Consider the following 18671-nt stretch of genomic DNA (forward strand, 5'->3'; position numbering starts at 1 on the left):
ATGCATTTTGTAAGTCTTCCCTTTGATTTTACATGAGAAAAAGGGAAAAAAAGTATATCTTTGAGATGACTTTGGAAACACCATATACGCATGTTACTGCTGCCGGAAGATATTTTCTTGTGCAATTTCACACATATAACATGTGTGTTGCAGGACAGAGAGCATATTCAATCTGTGATTAAGAAATGAATGTTGTGGGCCGTCTCAAATGTTCCTGAAGTGTCACCTTTTTCTAAAATGTTTGGAAATAGTAATATGCATATCCATAACTCACTACAGTAACACCATTATTACAATAATGATGTAAATGTAACTTTAAGAAATGCGTCTATAAGTCTCTTTATATGTCATAGGAAAAGCTACTATGTAGTTTACTGTTAGGTTGTTGGTGATCATCTCTTAGTATTAATAGGTATTCTATCTCTATACGAATATTAGCACTGTTTTCTCCACTGACTGCATGTTTAATCTGTGAGCTCCATGATGTTCAGTGCCTGCAGAGATGTGGCCTCTTAGCTTTGTTGGCTTTGTCAGCAGCTGCAACTGAAAAGCCAAATAAATCCAATTAGTCAATGAAGTAATAAGACTCATCATGGGACAGCAGTTGCTCAGTTTGATAACATGCTAATCAGGGAGCCCAGACAAGCCAAACACAGTCCCCGGTCAGATGTTAATGATGGTTCTTCCAATTAGATGATAACTCAGGTGACCCATGTTGCCTCACATCCAGATCTAAAATGTATACACACTCATCAGTCGCCGAACCTGAGGGCAGATTGAGGAACACAGTTTGGCAGAAGGGACAGTATGCAAATGTTTACACTTGTTTATCATGGGAAATGTCAACAAATTGCAGTGTTTCTTATTCCACCACATCGCTAGCTAGGATTTTAAAATGAAGGATGATCATGATTATATCAATTTATGCTTTTTAGTCTTTTTCAAAACATTGTTGATCAGGGAAACACCAGTGCACTCCTGTAGTGACAACATAGCCATACACATGGGGCTCTCCATCACAACAAAGCTGGCTGTAACATCTCTGATGGCATGGGGCTTGTAAAAGGCAATACAATGTTGATGCCACACTGACATGATAAAACATTGTGAAAATAAGCCTGACATTTTCTATTCAAACAAGAAAACTTCTTTGAAGATTGACATTTTAGGATCTCAAAAAAATGAAACAAAGCAACCAAATGGTAAAAAAAAAAAAGGTCTCCCATAATGAACAGATTCCTTTTTTGGAAAATTAATTCAACCAGAAATTTGCTAGGATGTTGTAAAGTGGAGAATAATTTGATGCACGTCTTTGAAAATGAATATAACTTTTATATTATATTTTTAATAATATAACTTTTTGAAAAAAAATCCCTATTGTTGTTGTATTTACATTCCCCAGATAAAACTGTTCTTTACTGACAGAGGCTTGAAAGGCAAGCTGAGGCCTCTGCTGCTTCACAGAGGCAACATGCCATGGCTCTTAGTACCAAATAAAAGCCACTGACTGATCCTCAAACTACATTTCAGTTTGACCTTCTAACATATTTAGTGGTCACATCGTTTTTGGTACACAAAAGAAAGAGAGAAATAGGGAGATGGTTTGTTTGCGTGTTTAGTGGTCCAACATTTCCCAAGTCCTTTACTAATAAATGTGACTTTGTCTTCCTATGACTCCTCTGCTCTTGCCAGTCAGCCAGATCGCTTGTCAATTAGAGCGCAGAGATCAAAGCCCCATTTCAGCCACTCAGCCTCTAAAGTCAGCATGACAGTGAGCCATCATTAACACATGCAGAGAGCGGTACCCCTCTTCCTTTTGGACTTAACATCACTTATGTTCATCCGCTGTTGACCACTGCCTCACCAGGCCTGATTTGCATTCAGCTGGAGTCTCTCAGCCAGGCGAATAAAAGCCGTAAGATACGAGCTGGATATAAGTGTGCAGGATGGGAGAATTTGATGGGTACAGGAATGAGACAGTTAATTCTCAGCAGCAGAGCTAACAGAGCTGATTATAGCCATGGCTCTGTTGAGACGCTGACAACTAAACAGTGCTGCTGTCAGGGCCGGAGGGAATTACTGGGTGTCGGGTAAAGAGTGACGGATGAAAATCAGAATCTTTATAACAACCCAGCACTGAGAAGAAAATAATAATTATCATTATTATTAGCATGGATGGGGACATTTTGATTTTGAATTCATATGAATCAAGCAAGTAAAGGGAAATGTTGCTTTTAAGTGTGAATACAAGTTCTTGACGTGTGCCTTTATAATCTTTTCAGCATGCCCACAGTCTACTATTGATTTAACGAAAGCGTTAGTCACAGTCTGTTCATCAGCGTACAGAAGGTTCAGGAAGAAAGGCATTTAAAGAGGCAAAAAACAGGACTGAACTGTGAAAGATAGTAAATGGGCCTCCGAAATTATGTTCGCTGTCTGCAAGGCACTCACCCAAGGTGTTAGTAAGTAAGTAAGAGGGTAGAAAATAATTGATTGGTTCTGCCCGGTCAGGAGAATAGAGTGCTTCATGCTGTAAAAGCCTCCAAATCTCTTCATGCAAACGTTCCTCACAGAGACACCAACACACAATATGCTCACTGCTGATCAATGCCATCTTACAGGGAGAAACAGAACAAAGAAAAGCTTTTAAGGGAGAAACAACTATTGTGATGCATTTTTTATATACACAGCTGACAAGCCTCAGAACAAATGTCAATGTCCCCCAAATAAACCATGTTGTTGAAACCACACCGCCTTAACCCACACTGACTAGTGAATAGTGACCACACCGCCTTAACCCACACTGACTAGTGACCACACCGCTGTCTGCTGACTGGCAGAGCAGAAGTGCTGGAATAGAGAGGTCGTGAGCTGCTATCACCAGATCAGTGTAATGTCCCCCAAGAGGGAAGGGCTTGGGGTTAGAGGGAGACAGACTCATCAGCGTTGCAGGTGCATGAGTGCTGTTGATCCTTGATGCTGCTCCAGTTTAACAGCACTGCAGCAGGAACCTTGAGTTGAAAAAGGAACAAGATCTCTGTGGCCCCAACAAGAAAAAAAAATCCTATAAGTGAAGTCTGTTCCACTAAAAAATGTAATGCATAAACCATAAGCAGATGATCTCCACTGCTGGAGGACAATGTGTGTGTGTGTGTGTGTGTGTGTGTGTGTGTGTGTGTGTGTGTGTGTGTGTGTGTGTGTGTGTGTGTGTGTGTGTGTGTGTGTGTGTGTGTGTGTGTGTGTGTGTGTGTGTGTGTGTGTGTGTGTGTGTGTGTGTGTGTGTGTGTGTGTGTGTGTGTGTGTGTGTGTGTGTGTGTGTGTGTGTGTGTGTGTGTGTGTGAGAGGCCAGTAGTCATAGGGGAGGTGGTGGCATGGTTGTACTAAGCTTGAGGCCAATATGCACATCATGTCTGCCTCTGTTTGGAATTATTTTCATATTTTTTCTTTACGACGAACATTCTGCCAGTTCTTCTCTGTAATGTGATTTATTTTGTTAATACAACATTCAAACTCTACCTTGCAACACATCAAATCTGTTTACTTTATTTCTATGTCTTGCATTAGATCACATACACAGGTGATGATATTTAGTAGAACTTGAGAAACAATCTTCTTCATAAATACTTATACCTGAGGGCTTTTGTTGATCCTTTCTATCATATAGTATGTGTGAAAGCACATTGAGGCTTTAAATGCAATTACCCAACATGTAATATATTTCTAATGTAACCTGCGGGCTGTTATCTGAAGCAATACAAATTATAATTCGGTTTTATCAACAAACCACAGTTTATAGCTGGAAGTGTCATTTCAGTTCTGCATCCCTCCAACACATTTGAAAAGATCCTAATTCTTCTCATTACTGCAACATTCACAAAAATGTTGCATCGCATTAATGACGGAGGCTCACCTGCAGCTCCTACTGTCAGTGACAGTAATACTAATCATACGCCATGAGAAGGAATTACAATCATGATATCTTTGTCTGTAGGTTTCCTTTCTAACATGCGAGTCCCTCATTTGCATTTCTTAATGAATTCCCTTCTCTGTCCTCCAGTTTCTGTGCGATGATGAACATGACCACCTCCATATGTTTCTCATCTCAGTTCTCATGTATCTGCTCCTTACCATCCACACTATGTGTCCTCTCTTGTTGTATCTCTCTCCCCATACCTAATTTTCTCTAACCAGCTGAAGTCGGTCGGCTGTGCGCTCTCAGGCAGTTTGCCCAGTTGTTGTGCCACAAAATGATTGAAAGCATGAGGGAGTGAGAGGAGAGGACAGAGGTCTATCTCACTTTTGGTGGTGGTGTGTCGTCAGCAACAGAAGTGTGTTGCAGTTTGAGCTCATGTTTTATACATCACATTGTTCATATGGTTCATTTCGCTTCGATGATGCTCCTACATTTTCACACCAAAAGTGCTCCAACCTAAAGATAGCATGGGAAATCAGAGTGATGCTAAGCCGTAGCGTCGGATCTCCCGAGGGCTTTTCCACACTGAGAGCTGCTTTCATATCTGTCCCAGATCCGTAGAGGGACCCATCAGATGTGGAAAACGGGGTCCTCATCAGCACGAAGCCGTATGCAAATGCAGAGCATCCAGACATTTAGCAGAGGAATTGAATCACATGCAATGCAATGCCGTGCACTCAGGAACCAAGATGAGAAATCCCCGCTTCTAAAGAGCTGTGCACTACAGGAATAGCAACATTAAATCACTCCCACAAGCCACCAGTTATTAATATCCAGCCGATACAAGACCTATATTTAATCCATTGAAAATCTATGCTTCGCTTTCAAGACTAGGGCAATCCTTTAATGATTTAATTCGATCTCTGTGCTCAGACTTCAAAGCTTGTCGACAATCACACCTCCCCCTTTCTGACCCTCATTTGTGTCCCATTAGCCCCTTGATGTATACAACCAGTGAGGGCTCTCAGATTTTTTTAAGTGTTACACTTTTTTGCTTTTTCATCTGCTTTCCTATATATATATAGCTGGAAATATATTGCAATCCAAACTCACTCTGCACTCACACAGTGGATCATTCGACTTATTGACTTTCAAGGACCAGCTCTAAAAAAACAAACAGAAACAGCAGAAATATAACCTAGTCTATAGTCGGGTTCAAGTCTTGAATTCAGGTCCTGGGTTCTACTTATTTTCCTCCCAGGGATCAATAAAGTATTTTTGATTGTAATTCGGTATGTCCAAGGCGGGTTCATTTAGGTCAGGTCTGAAAGGACAAGGAACGGCTATTAGGAGCTACAAGTTACAAAGTCTACAGTTATGTTGAAATGAAATTGAATTATTTGCTTTAGAAACTCAGAAATATGTTTGCTTTGAATTCTTGGATTCCTCGCATTGGCTGTGCAGGCTCCAGCCCACAGTAATGCCGGGTGGATTCATTGCTTATCATTATGGCTCTCAGCAGCTGGTGCTCCTTCACTGACTGAATACTCTTTAGTAGACAAGCCGGACAGTCTATCCTCAGCTGACTGGAGAGACTTAAAAATGGCTTTAGGCAACTTTAGACACATAAGTACTTCTTTGTGATGTTGGAAGATCAGACTTTGACTTTCTTCTGAAAAGCAACAGATGAAAAGACTGGGATATGAAACGAATTTCAGACGTTTCACAATCAAATAACAGTGATACATTTATGAGATGTTGTTATGACCTGGCTCAAAAGGCCACAACAAAGAGGAGACACACCATATCCACATTTAACAAAAGATGTTTATTTAAGCAAAACATTCAAATCAACCAAATGAATCAAGTGCAAAGCAAGTAACGTATGAGGTGTGGATGTCAGTGGTATCAGTCGTGTAAATGCAGGGTGAGGATTGCATGGACATGTATGAGTGTGAGAGTGTTGAAGTGAAGCAACTGAAGGAACTCATAGCATACTCAACAAAACCCGGGTGCCTGCAGGGATAAGCAGAGGGAGAACAGAGAGGAGCAGAGAGGCTTTAAAATAGCTGCAGGGAACCAGACCCAGGTGCCCTGAGTTACTACAATCAGGCTGCTGGATGCAGCACAGCCACACCCTCTCAAGATGAACCCACAGGGGCATCACAGATGTATTTTCAATTGAATGACATGTTTGATTACACTAGAAGAATTGGCCATGGTAGGTTCTGCCATAGATAGCTCCATCGCTACTGGTCACTATAAGAATTTGATCAATTTGGAGTGACAACATCTGTAGAGTCTAGATGAGCCGCATGAATGAACGACTCAATCCCCATTCAAGTCAGCACGGGGCTGACAGAATGACTCTACCTTTAACAACGTCAGCCTTTCTAATAACAAATAATTGTATAATGTAATTCATTTTAAGATTTCTTTAGGCTTTTGTCTTGAGAAGAATAGTCTTTTAACTGTAAATTAAGCATTATTATACCCTTTCAGAGATATTGAACAAAGGGCTGAACAAAAAGACTGTTGCTTGGCTTTGGGGCTGTAGGATTTACACCCACACTTTCCTGTACTCTTGCCAATTGTAGCCCTGTCCCTTCATTTCTCCCCAGGAAGCAGACTTTTGACTGACAAGCCCTCTGGGAGTGTAAACGCCAATTTAAGAAAAACACAGGTTGGTCCCACATCCTCCTCTTTCTTTTCCTTTTTTATTGAAAACTGTTTCACCAGTTTTCTGTTTCTGACAGAACTCCTGAAGGACAAGCTTTCCGACAAAACAAATGGTCTGGAAACGTCTCATCAACCATACTGAGAGATGTGAACACGGTGACAGACGTTTCCCAAGCACTGTCATATACAAAATCCCATAAAGTTGAATTTACTGCATTAGCATTAAAAAGGTTGCTGCAGCTACAAATGAATGAGGCACTATTTGCAGCATTCTGCTACCAAATACGTCATTTTCTTCCCCACCCTGAATGAAAAACAAACCTATTCTTATCATTCCCCCCTCTCATTTTACGGATCCAGCTCCCACCCACTCCTCCCCATTTGTCATTGGTCCTGATAATAACCCGTTGTCAAAAGCAGGGGGTGTATTCTGTAATAAGGGGTATTAACCCCAGAGGGAAAAGCTGTTATCACGGTTCGGAGGTTTTAGAGCAAGCATGTACATGAGGACAAAGGGAGAAGAGTAAAGAAGAGCCAGCCGACAGCACCTTTTCTTGAAAAGGACTCTGACTCACACAACATCTGTACAAAGGATTTGGAGGGTTTGTGAGTCCTTGAACTGTTATAAGAAATGTTTGAATGTGAAAGAACAATGTTGATGTACTCTGCTTTAGGAGGAGCTGAATCGGTGGTTATACATTTAATTATTTAACACCACAAATGTTGCAGTTTTCGGATTAAAATGTAAGGCTCAGTTATGGGAAGATCCTGGAAAATTGAGGTGTCTTTAAAGCTAATTTACTGGCCAAAGTCATGTGTGCATCAAATGTTAACTTATTTATGAAGCACTCTCTGCATTTCTTGGCTCTTATTCTCACTCATCTCATTATTTCCATCACACATAAACCGACACACACACAAGCAAAGCAGCAGGGAAGCAGGAGGAAAAAGCTCTTGTCATTAATGATTTCTTCTTCCCAAAATCCTCTTCTTTCTGTTATACTGTAGGAGTCCTCTGCACCACTACTCTGCCTGTCTCCTTCTTTTTCCAACTCACATCAGCACATAATTACCAACAATCTCATGCACATGTCTGATAAATAATTTGCATAAATGCAAGGAGTTGTCAGAAGAGTACTTATCATTTACCTGAATGGTGCCTAATTGCACATCACTGAGGCATGTAATCCCAATAGCCTCATCATTAAATGCTGACAAATTCAACATCCCAAACCTTGCAGGGCTTCGACTGCTGTATGCAACACACTTTGCTATCCAGCCTCTCTGCCTGAAACTAAACTGTTTTTCCACTATCGCCCACAATATCCTTCTCAACACAAACAAGCAAATGCTTTTTCATTCACTAAATTAAAACGCACTCATCTCCAGTGCTTTTTTTACCCTGAGCTTAGAGATGTGGCAGCGAGCTTCTTTGAACAGCAGAGAGCCCATCAATAATGCACACACAGCTTGGTATAGCTCAAACTCACTCTGCTTCGATGGCTCACCAACCCAAAACCCAACATCAAAGACCAGAGAGATGTGAGCATGTGTGTGTGCGTGAATATCTGTGTGCTAGTGAGTGTGTGTGTGTGTGTGTGTGTGTGTGTGTGTGTGTGTGTGTGTGTGTGTGTGTGTGTGTGTGTGTGTGTGTGTGTGTGTGTGTGTGTGTGTGTGTGTGTGTGTGTGTGTGTGTGTGTGTGTGTGTGTGTGTGTGTGTGTGTGTGTGTGTGTGAGAGTATTGCGAACACATGCCAGCAGGAGATTGTAAATCTGAGAGGAGAAAGGCATTGAAAGCTTTGACTTTAAAACCTCTCTTAATGGGAAGAGGAGTGACTGTGTATTCTCTCTGAGCAAGCTACTTTCTGAAAGAGAAATACCTAAAAATTAAAGTAAAAAAAGATCTGATCAAGATTAGGGCCAGGGACATGGAAACTGTGTGAATCTAATGTAAACATTTCAATCTTCAACATTCAGTTCTTTATAAAGAAGAGAGAGGAGATGCAGGTGCTGAAACCGCCGAGGTGACATACATCATTGCACATATTCTATCTCCTTTGATCTTTGGCACATCCCCTGTTCAATATTTGTGGACATTTTGCACACAGCTCTGCAGCTCAGAACATTCAAAAAAAATGTAAGGTTTGTTTTATTCTTCATGTTTGTTTTTGACTTTTTTAGTATTGGTACATTTTAGTTTTCACCAAAAACTAAGGTAAAAAATCCTTGTCAGTGAAAACCTACAGTAGGCTACCTGAAAAAAAAACGTTCATTCTATTTCTAGGGCATCCATGCAGATAAACCCCCGGCCAGGTGCAGATTCCTAGATTTTGACTTGTAGAGTGTGACTATTGGTACAGCACATACAGAAAGGGCGTTGTGCTAGTGTCACCCAACAGCAGGAGGAGATTTTCTTCTTAACTGGTATTGCAGTAATAAGAGCTTGTCTCGTTGTGCACATACCTTTCCTTTGCATGTTAAACGCCAGCTAGCACTAATATGAAGTTCTGCAAATCTCCAGAACTCTAACCACTGGTAATGGGACAGGTCGAACATGCCCTCAGTTAGGTGCTTTTAACTTTTTGTACTACCAGAAATACATGCAAATCAATCAAGTAATATACAAAAGAAGACTTGGTATGAACAATGGTCAACACATTTATTGTTTAACTAAACCATGCAGCCCCACCCAAAACCTGTAATTCATTACAACGGGTGCGTAATGAACCGTAATGAAGTTGTCTCTATTTATCACACATCATTTCACGGAATAAAAGAATCCCACAGGAAGGGTGGGGCGTTGTCACAACTTTTCTACAACACATTCCTCTCAACGAACTTTCCTCTCCTCACTGCGGACGCCTCAACTCACCTGCAGGAGACGGTGATTTCTACTTTGGTCGCGGGGATGTTGCCGGTGATCGGGTCGAAGTCGTACACCGAAGACATGTCATCTAATTTGTCCGTAACGTCTCCTTCCATCATCTCCATGGCCAGTGATCGTGGCGGCTCGGGTCTGATCCGCGAGCCGCACAGCTTGGCCCTGACGGAGCGCGTGGACTCTCCGGTGACTCCGGAGACCAGATCGGAGACCAGACGGCCTCCGGTCCGAGCGGGTGAGGCAGCCACTTCACAAATGTTGAGGCTGGAGAGGTGGGAGCACTGATTTAGTTGAAACACTCAAAAAAGCAGAGACGCACTTAACTGTCCGCATGCAGCGTTAATAAAATGTTTTTTTTCTTCTTCTTCTTTTTTTTTTTTTTTACGAGGGGCAGTATCTGAGATTACTGTTACTGAGCGGCTGCACATCACATGGAGAGGTGGACTCCTCTCTGCGCTTTGTCTTCAGTCAGTGCACACAGCAGAGCGTGTGAAGAGAGAAGGCTAGATACTCTCAAACACACCCAGCCTCCTCCTCCTCCTCCTCCCACACGGAATAACACTCAAGAGCTGGCAACCCTGCCCATGCCCCGGTGCTCCCGCTGCTGTGTGCTCTGACAATGAGTGTGAGCGAGATAATTGATAATTTAATTACGCACTTGTGAGTTTTTAATATTGAAGACTCTTTGGAGGTTTGATGTATAGTGTAAAAACCGGTCAAAACCATTAAATAAAGATCAGCTTGTCATAACAGACACTTGCGAGACCCTGCTGTTAAAACTCCTGTGGTTACAAAGCTAGTGATTGGGATCCCCCAACAGGTCACAGGATAAGGGGTCTGGAGGTGGTTTATGATAAATGAATATATGGATTCAGTTTATTTCTTAAAACTCAACTTGTATCCAGAATATATTTCGATAGTATTGACCTCCTCAGCCAAGGGAGTAAAAGACTATCCTCCAGTGGGCACAGCTTTGTTTCAATGGATGATTTTGGAAGGGATAAATATGTCAGCACCACAGCAATGGACAGCTCCACAAACCAACTCAATAATAGAGAAAAGTCGCAGACATATCCAGACCCTGTTTTAGCAGTAATACTCGCAGTAATAGATTTCCAAACAATCCAAATTAATTTGGACTTCGTTCAAAATTGTAACTATTTATCGCATTGTATGGAATTCAGTATTTTTCTGTTGAGGATTGAGGCATGAGCATGACATTTTGCAAAATGCAGATGCCAATTCAAATGTGTTCATGCTAGCTGGATTAAAATCAATATTAATTACAAATAGGAATTACATAAAGATGTAATGGCCACCATCCATCATTAGTCTGTTGTATGCATCTAAGACCTAAAGACCTGTAAACCACATTGCAGAGAATATGCTAAACTGGTGCAACTGCCTGCCAAAAAAGGGATGGGTTTGTAATTCCTGGATAACTGGAGTTCCTAAATGTGGAGTGTGTGTGTGTGTGTGTGTGTGTGTGTGTGTGTGTGTGTGTGTGTGTGTGTGTGTGTGTGTGTGTGTGTGTGTGTGTGTGTGTGTGTGTGTTTGTGTGTGTGTGTGTGTGTGTGTGTGTGTGTGTGTGTGTGTGTGTGTGTGTGTTTTCCTATCTGCAGCGCCACTGTTTATCACACTTGTTCTGACACTCGCTCTCTCTTTTTCTCATAGACAACTGACTTACACTCACTATATGAAGGCACGAAAAACACACATTGTCATGAATAACCAAACAACCAGCTGTTTCCCACAGACTGCTGTTTGGATCTTGGAAAATTAAAGTTGTTTCTTTGGACATTTTATATCCTGCCTATTGATCTGTCACTCTCGAACCTTCTTATCAAGTTCTCACGTACACGTGTCACACACACACACACACACACACACACACACACACACACACACACACACACACACACACACACACACACACACACACACACACACACACACACACATACATTCTTAAATGGGTGCAGAAGCACAGAGCCCTTTTCTGCACAGAGCATCTGGATTCTGGAAATCAATTGATACACAGAGACAGGACGCTTCTACCCACACAGCTCTCCAGCTTAGGATCAGAAACACACAGGCACACGCACACACACACATACAGACGCACACACAAACGAACGCACATGCACACTCACACTCAATCATTCCTTCACAGGCACGCACTAATGTGCACATATAAAGACAAATTATTTTCTCATATGTGTCTGAACGACCCTTAAACGGAGATAAAGAGGCACACACATCGACATACACACCCTTTTTTCTACGAGGATGATTCATGTATTTTAAGGGCTTGCTGTGAGTGTGGGTGAACACATTATCGCAGATGTTCCAAGGAGGGGGTTGGCAGAAGCAGGGCCAGAGGATAACAACAACAACAACATATAAACAAAAAAAGGAGGAAGACCTTCACAACAGCTATTTGCTCGAGTAGCAATCGCATTATGCACACTAACTGATTCCAGATACTACATTGAAATGCCTAGAACAAGATGCAACAATCTATTTCCATCCATTTATCTGCGTTGATCTTAAAGTGAAGGGGACTGTTGTTGAAATTGAATAATATTCCCTCCCCTGGATATTGATAAGAATCCTTTGAGTCATGTTTTCTTGTCGACCTGACTCATCTCTTTAGACAGTACATTTTGTTCATGGTTGTTCTACGATGTGGTAGAGTCATCAATCAAAGTAACATCTAACCTCGATGGTGTTCAAATCAATACTTTTCTATCCATCACAGTTAAACAAAGGTTTTGAGCAGTCCAACAATCAGATATCAGCAGTTTGTTTTCTGTGTAATTAAGCTGGAACAAATACCACAACCCTTGGGAAGGATTGGTGCTGCTAGTTCCTTAGAAACAAGTGATGTCTATTTCTGAATGTCTTAAGAATCTTGTTGAGAGATCAATAGCAAAGACGTGCAAAACACTGCATATCCCCTTTAAATACTATTGCCATCCCATTGCGGTGGACCAGGAGGTGGTCAATGCTTTGTAGTGCTGGTCACATTAATAACACCATGGGGGATTCAAATATCCCCTTTCCTCCTTCCCTGTCCTGTGCTCGGTCTCCTGCAGTTTCCTAAGCACTAATAACTGTGTTTATGCTTACTTGCGTCATGCTGTCCAAAAATATCGCCTTTCTGGAAGCAATTATGCAGAAACAGAAGAATGGCCTGTCAAGTAAGTGGAGCTCTTTACAATAAAATATGCCATTTTCCCCCACATCCAAAAGACATTTGTTTACGGTGTTAATTCGTATTTTTTCCAAAAGAAACACAAGCAATTATCCCTAATATTGTCTTAGATGCAGGAAGTGGTCAGCAAATACTATTTATTTAGTAAATCTGTTTGGTTTTCAGCCTGCCTCCGGCTAAGTAGCCTTTGTTAAACCTTATATTGTGGCTGCTGGTGGAGGTAGTCAAAACAAAGACAGGCAGTTTGCCTACTGCTGTGTAGAATAGTTTGTTGTTTTTTATTTCTTAAAAAAAACAGGGGGCGATTTCTCCTGAGTTACTGGCCAGATGAAGATGCAATACATTAATGCTGGGGTATTTCACAGACATAATGTAGTCTGAAGAACTGTACTATTGCATTTTAAATAGGTGGTTCAAACTCTTTTTTCTTATCTTAAATAGCTCTGACCTGGCTCAGCTGGTGTTGTCAGAGGAAATGTTAGAACTCATTAATGGAGCGAGGCAAGTTGAATAAAAGGGAGTTCAACAAAAAAAGAACAAAAAGACTTGTTTTAATATTATAAACTGTTGAGGCTAAAGAACATAAAATGTCTAGGGAGCTTTTGCCTTGAACTTTGTCTAACCTTATACTGGTATATCACTTGAGCTTAATCCTCTTCTTCCCTGATGGGACACAAGGCTGTCTACATGGACCTGTCTTGTGCTGTGCTTTGTCCCATGTTAGGTCCATCTCCTTTAACTCAGCCATCACAGTTCGTTGCCATTTTATTTTTGGCCCATCTAGCTTCTTTTACCACCATTATAAACCTTAGGGATTTGATTCCTTGCCATGTTGAAGGAATCTACTAGCCATTGAAATCGCTGGAGTTTGTCCTCCAGCACCGGGCTGTTGCTGAGATCTTCTCAGGCCAGAAGATGAGACAGATTTTGAGAGGCATCCATTATGCGAGGAATCAATCTGTTACACACAACCATAGTGGTTTTACATCGCTGCTGCACAGTCGCTCTTATCTTTTAGGCTGTACTGCTTCCATATATATGATATACTGTAGGCTGCAGCCCAGTATTGGCAAAACAAACCATGCTACGAAAAGTATATTTGTGCAAAAAAAACTCTCATTGCAAAGGTAGTGTATCACTACCATCAGCATTTACTGCTCAGAGAGTGGTTAGCTCAAAGCATAGGAACATGCTTCGTTATTGAATAAATGCTTAAAGTTGTAACTATTGCAGTAACACCAGTGTGCCTTTTTAACATCATTGACCTGATGATTAATGATTGAGCTGGATTAAATAAGAGAGCTGAGGCTTTGTCTTTCTCTCTGCTTGCCATTGAAGAGAGTGGGTACCTTACTTGTACCCTGTAGAGAAGTAGAGGATTTGAAAAAGCCTCAAAAGGGCCACATGTTCCCTCCCAGGGTAATCCCCCTCTGTGTCCCCGCAGTTAAATCCAGAATCAAACCCCCCCTGAGGTGGGAAACATCACAGAGAAGCCTGTTATGAATGATTGCTCTGAGAACGACCAACACAAAGACGGAAGGACCCATGGAATGAAACTCACTCTGGCGTACATACGGTATTTATGGAAGACCACAGCAGCCATAGGTGGCTGATTGACTAACTAATGGCCCAGCGCTGCCTCAGGATGCAGCGGTGGGGTTTCAAAGAGCTGGATGTTATAACAGCTGCAGGACAATGATATTACAAATAACCACTCTTTCCAGAGCAAATCTACAGTCAATACACGAGCAGCACTCAAGCTAATTATGAACATCTTGATTCAACACTTGCTGCTGCACTCGATCAGATGAGTACCTCCAAAAGTTGTAATTGTGCCGTACTGTAGTTCCTCTGATGTGGGGAAAGTTCACTGCTCAGCCTCCTGGGAAATCCTGCTTTTTTTCAAACTGAGCATTCGTAGAGTTTTTTAACTCCAGATGAATACCAGACTGAGCAGCAAAGAACTCTCTAGGCAACGTCTTCACCAGAGACTTTTAAGAAATCAAGAGCAAGCAATCTGCTAACTGACAGCCTAATGTCAGCACATTGCACCCTCACTCTCTGCTACTCTGCCTCGTATAGCCTTTACTGACTGTGGTTATATTCCTGGTGCCACTTTACAATAAGACTACCCTTATAAAGGATTCATAAAGGGTTTATAATTAGGTTAGGAATTAGGTTGTAAACACTTTATTAATCATTAAGAACCATTTATAAACCAGTTCTAACATAGTTTTCATGCATCAACACAGGCTCACTATTTGGCAAGATGACTAAGCCTTATATTGGCTACTTAGCGAGAATCAACTCAGTGAGCAACCAAGGATGCTGGCTGATGAAGAAGACGATGTAAGCTAGGTAGCCAATATAAGACTTAGCAGTACAGATACATGTGGGCTCACTATTTGGCAAGCAACCGGTCACAGTTGCCTTTTTTATCTCATGTCTTATAAAAGCGTATTCATGGTTTATAAAGTGTTCACGACCTAATTAATAAATGAATTACAAACTATTCGTAAACCCTTTATAAGGGTATAGTCTTATTGTAAAGTGGTACCAATATTTCTTAAGATCTGAATCACACTCCTCCAAAAACAAAAATAAATGCAGGTTCATTTATAATTGTTTAAAATATTTCAGACTCAGTCCATGATGTACAAAATGCAGTTGTAATCCAATTTTGATTTAAAAAATGTTTCTGGTTACTTGAGCACAGTAAGATGAGATGATTAATATCATGCTCAGATAAGAGCGGTATTTACATTCCGACTATTCCAAGAATATTATACGTAAATTATGTTTAGTAGCATTAGTGACCTAAGAATACATTAATGTATAGACTTATAGCTGGTGTTTAGACATGATAATTGATTATAAAAAAAAGCCATTCAACATGTCATTAAAACATTCACCCAAACGAAATAAAGAAGCTATTCAGTTATTCTTTCGTTCTAATGTTACTGTGCAAAGTAGTGTGTACTGTAATGTCTTTTTTTGGGTTGGATTTAGTTGTGTTTTTGCAGATTATAATACAGGATTCACCAGTGTGAATATCCTTCTCCTTGGATATACTGCGCTGGTCAATAACAACTCCTGCTGATCGTTAATGTGGAAATATTGACGTACTAGGGGATGAGTTTCATTGTGCAGTTTCAGGAGTGCTTTAAAAAACAAACATATATTAGATTGTGTTATTAGGCAACAACTACAGGTGTCCTGATAAGGAGCGCAGCAGGTGGATAATGTTTGACAGGAGTGTTGTTACGACGGATCAAAGGTCCAAGTCTGTTTTCCTCTCAGATCCACCTTCACACTTCGGAGGGATTTCTGTCTGCCAGTGAGAGAAAATCGGATCCTGGTGAGTGTGTCTCTGCAAATACCCTCCCTCAATACTTCAGCGGATTTCACAAGCTTCTTTCCAACACATTTGCACATGTTAAACCCAAAGGCTTTCTAGTGCGTGGGAGCATCCTGTCCGCGGCACCATGGAGGAACTGGCCTTCTACCCGGGGGTGGCACTGATGTACTTTTTTGGGGTGATGAAAGCCACGCAGGACGATCTGGTGGAGCTGGACGACCGTGCGTCAAAGAACGTGTTCTGTCTATTCGTGCTGGCACAGCCGCTGTGTCTGGTCCTGGGGGGGTACACCGGCATGGCTACATACCTCCTCACAGCGCTGGTCTCCTACAACTTCCTGCCCTGGAGGAATCTGCCTGTGAAGGGAAAGGCATTAAAGAAGAAGACAAAGTGAGGAAATGAAACAAATACTGAATGGAGAAAAAGAGACAGTAGATACCATTGCTTGCAACAAAATGTAAAGAATAAGAATTCAAGGTGAAACTGTTTTTTTATAAGAATAAATGAATTAGTTGCTCAACCATGCGATACCGGTTTTTTTCTCATCTTTAGTGGTAAACATCTGTGAGAAGGTACTTTATCAGGAACATTCAGCTCTCTTCTGCAGAGGAAGTGACTCACTCTGTGCTTAAGCAGCAATGGGGTTTATGGAAGGATCAGCCTGATACATAACGGAGAAACTGACAAACACAAGAGTATTACATGTCATGAAACCCATAATCAATAAAGAATCAATTCACCCAGATGGGTGTCGATATTAATTAATCGACAGAGAATGATTTTAATGTAGGCCTGTAAGCAAATAAGCACATTAGCTCTTGACCAACATTAGAGATTATTTTGGCAGGACCTGTCCAGGGTGAAGAACTCTCTTGTTTGTACTGTACATTTAAAGATACCAGCGCTAGACAGCAAGTTTAGTAAACACAAATATTGAAACGAGGGAAACACTTAGCCTAGTTCCATTCAACAAAATCCATATACAGTGACAACAAAACTCACAAATGTCTTATTTTTTCAAAGAATAAATACATAACTGTACCAAAACTGAGGTGTAAAAACAACAGGTTGTTCTTTTACAGATGGTTATGTGCTGGATTATTTATTTGCTGCTTCCTGGAGTCTATCATGAGATTCTTATGGCACCAATGACACCAAGTATAAAGAAAAAGTGATATAACGTGCTCAATAGAGATCTTTACAGGTGCTGGTAGGCAGACCTTGTTACATACGGACCGATATAAGTGGTATTCATTTTTACATTACATTATGTGCAAGAAAGGGAAGGAACATAAACCCAAAAGGTGAAAATATTATTTTACAAGTCATATAAATGTAACATCATTATACCAAAACGCATACCAAATTTAGCATGAATGTGACCAATCTTTGAATACATATAATAATTAGACCTTCACAAGCCCCTCTTTTACATTTGATCCAAAAGACATAATTATTGCTAACAGCATTGTGTTTTTAATTATCCACCCATGTTCAGAAATGACTGTGTCCCTCTGATGTGTCTAAACCTGGTTGTGTGTGTGTGTGCGTGTGCGTGTGCGTGTGCGTGTGCGTGTGCGTGTGCGTGTGTGTGTGTGTGTGTGTGTGTGTGTGTGTGTGTGTGTGTGTGTGTGTGTGTGTGTGTGTGTGTGTGTGTGGGGCTCAAAGAGAGAGTGTATAATGGGATTATATTTAGTTGATAGTCCGAGGCTTTGTCCGCGGTGCAGATGCTTGCTGTGTGTATCCGAGAAACAGTGGGGATTTGTTTATTAAAGATGTTCATGACTTCCCTCAGCATTAAAATCCTCTTTGAGGTTAGGTGGAATGAAGTCGTGTTCCAGTCTCACGCAGTGATTCCCCCTTATTTTTCTAAAAATGAATGTGGATTCAATACAGGGATATCTTGTAGTGTGGAGAATTGGACATAAGGTTGCAAAGCTTCTGCATCTCCTTTCAAGGTTATACCAGTCCGTCAGAAGATGTTGGTTCAGTCTCCTACAGAGTACAAACTGTAAACATGATTATTTACACATGATGTGCACTATGGTCTCAGTTTGCATTGATACTCTGCATGCTTCATTATTTGAATATGTTAATATACGCGACTCCTGAACCGGCACTGCTTATTTATTGCCTCATTTTTATAGCATTTTGGGAATTCACCATCCAGTGTTCTTAGCTGAAAATGGTCCTATTGCTGTTTATCCATCCATTTCAATCCTTTTATATTTTCACTTTGTTTCCATGTTGCTGCTGATTATAAATATACTAAATGTATTCACATTTAAGTTCATTTGCATCATCATATCTCACTCCCATTATTGTAAACAAGATCTATATTTACCAAAGAACAGAAACCCATTTTAACAGCTATGCATTTACCGCCTCAAGTTGTTACTGGATTATTTCTGTCATGTTATTTTTATGGGCACTACATCATTGTGATTGTAATAGTTATACAAGAAAATTATTAAAGCAACAAGTCATTAAGTTTCCACTCTGGTTAGGGAAAGTTTTATAAGCACTGCTTATTCACTTGAGTAATTCCAAATGGTGTTGCACTAAATGAGAGTAGAAAAGTAATGTTGTGCAAACTGCCATTCTACTGTGGTTTATGACCTGC

General features: G+C 40.8%; 1 protein-coding gene and 1 long non-coding RNA gene across 2 annotated transcripts in view; one reads left to right on the forward strand and one right to left on the reverse strand.

Annotated features, from left to right (window-relative positions):
- cpne5b (copine Vb) overlaps positions 1-10102 on the reverse strand; it is a 114240-nt gene extending 104138 nt beyond the window's left edge. The window contains exon 1 of the mRNA XM_079681343.1: positions 9465-10102. Coding sequence (XP_079537469.1) covers positions 9465-9583 — 119 coding nt within the window. The 5' untranslated portion in view covers positions 9584-10102. The remainder of the gene's footprint in view (positions 1-9464) is intronic.
- A 5852-nt stretch (positions 10103-15954) lies between these two features.
- LOC307041854 lies at positions 15955-16568 on the forward strand. The gene is made up of 2 exons (XR_013808908.1): positions 15955-16048; positions 16139-16568. It is a non-coding gene; the product is annotated as an uncharacterized lncRNA (long non-coding RNA).
- Positions 16569-18671: the final 2103 nt, after the last annotated feature.

This window comes from Notothenia rossii, assembly GCF_949606895.1.
Source record: "Notothenia rossii genome assembly, chromosome: 5".
Classification (NCBI taxonomy): domain Eukaryota; kingdom Metazoa; phylum Chordata; class Actinopteri; order Perciformes; family Nototheniidae; genus Notothenia; species Notothenia rossii.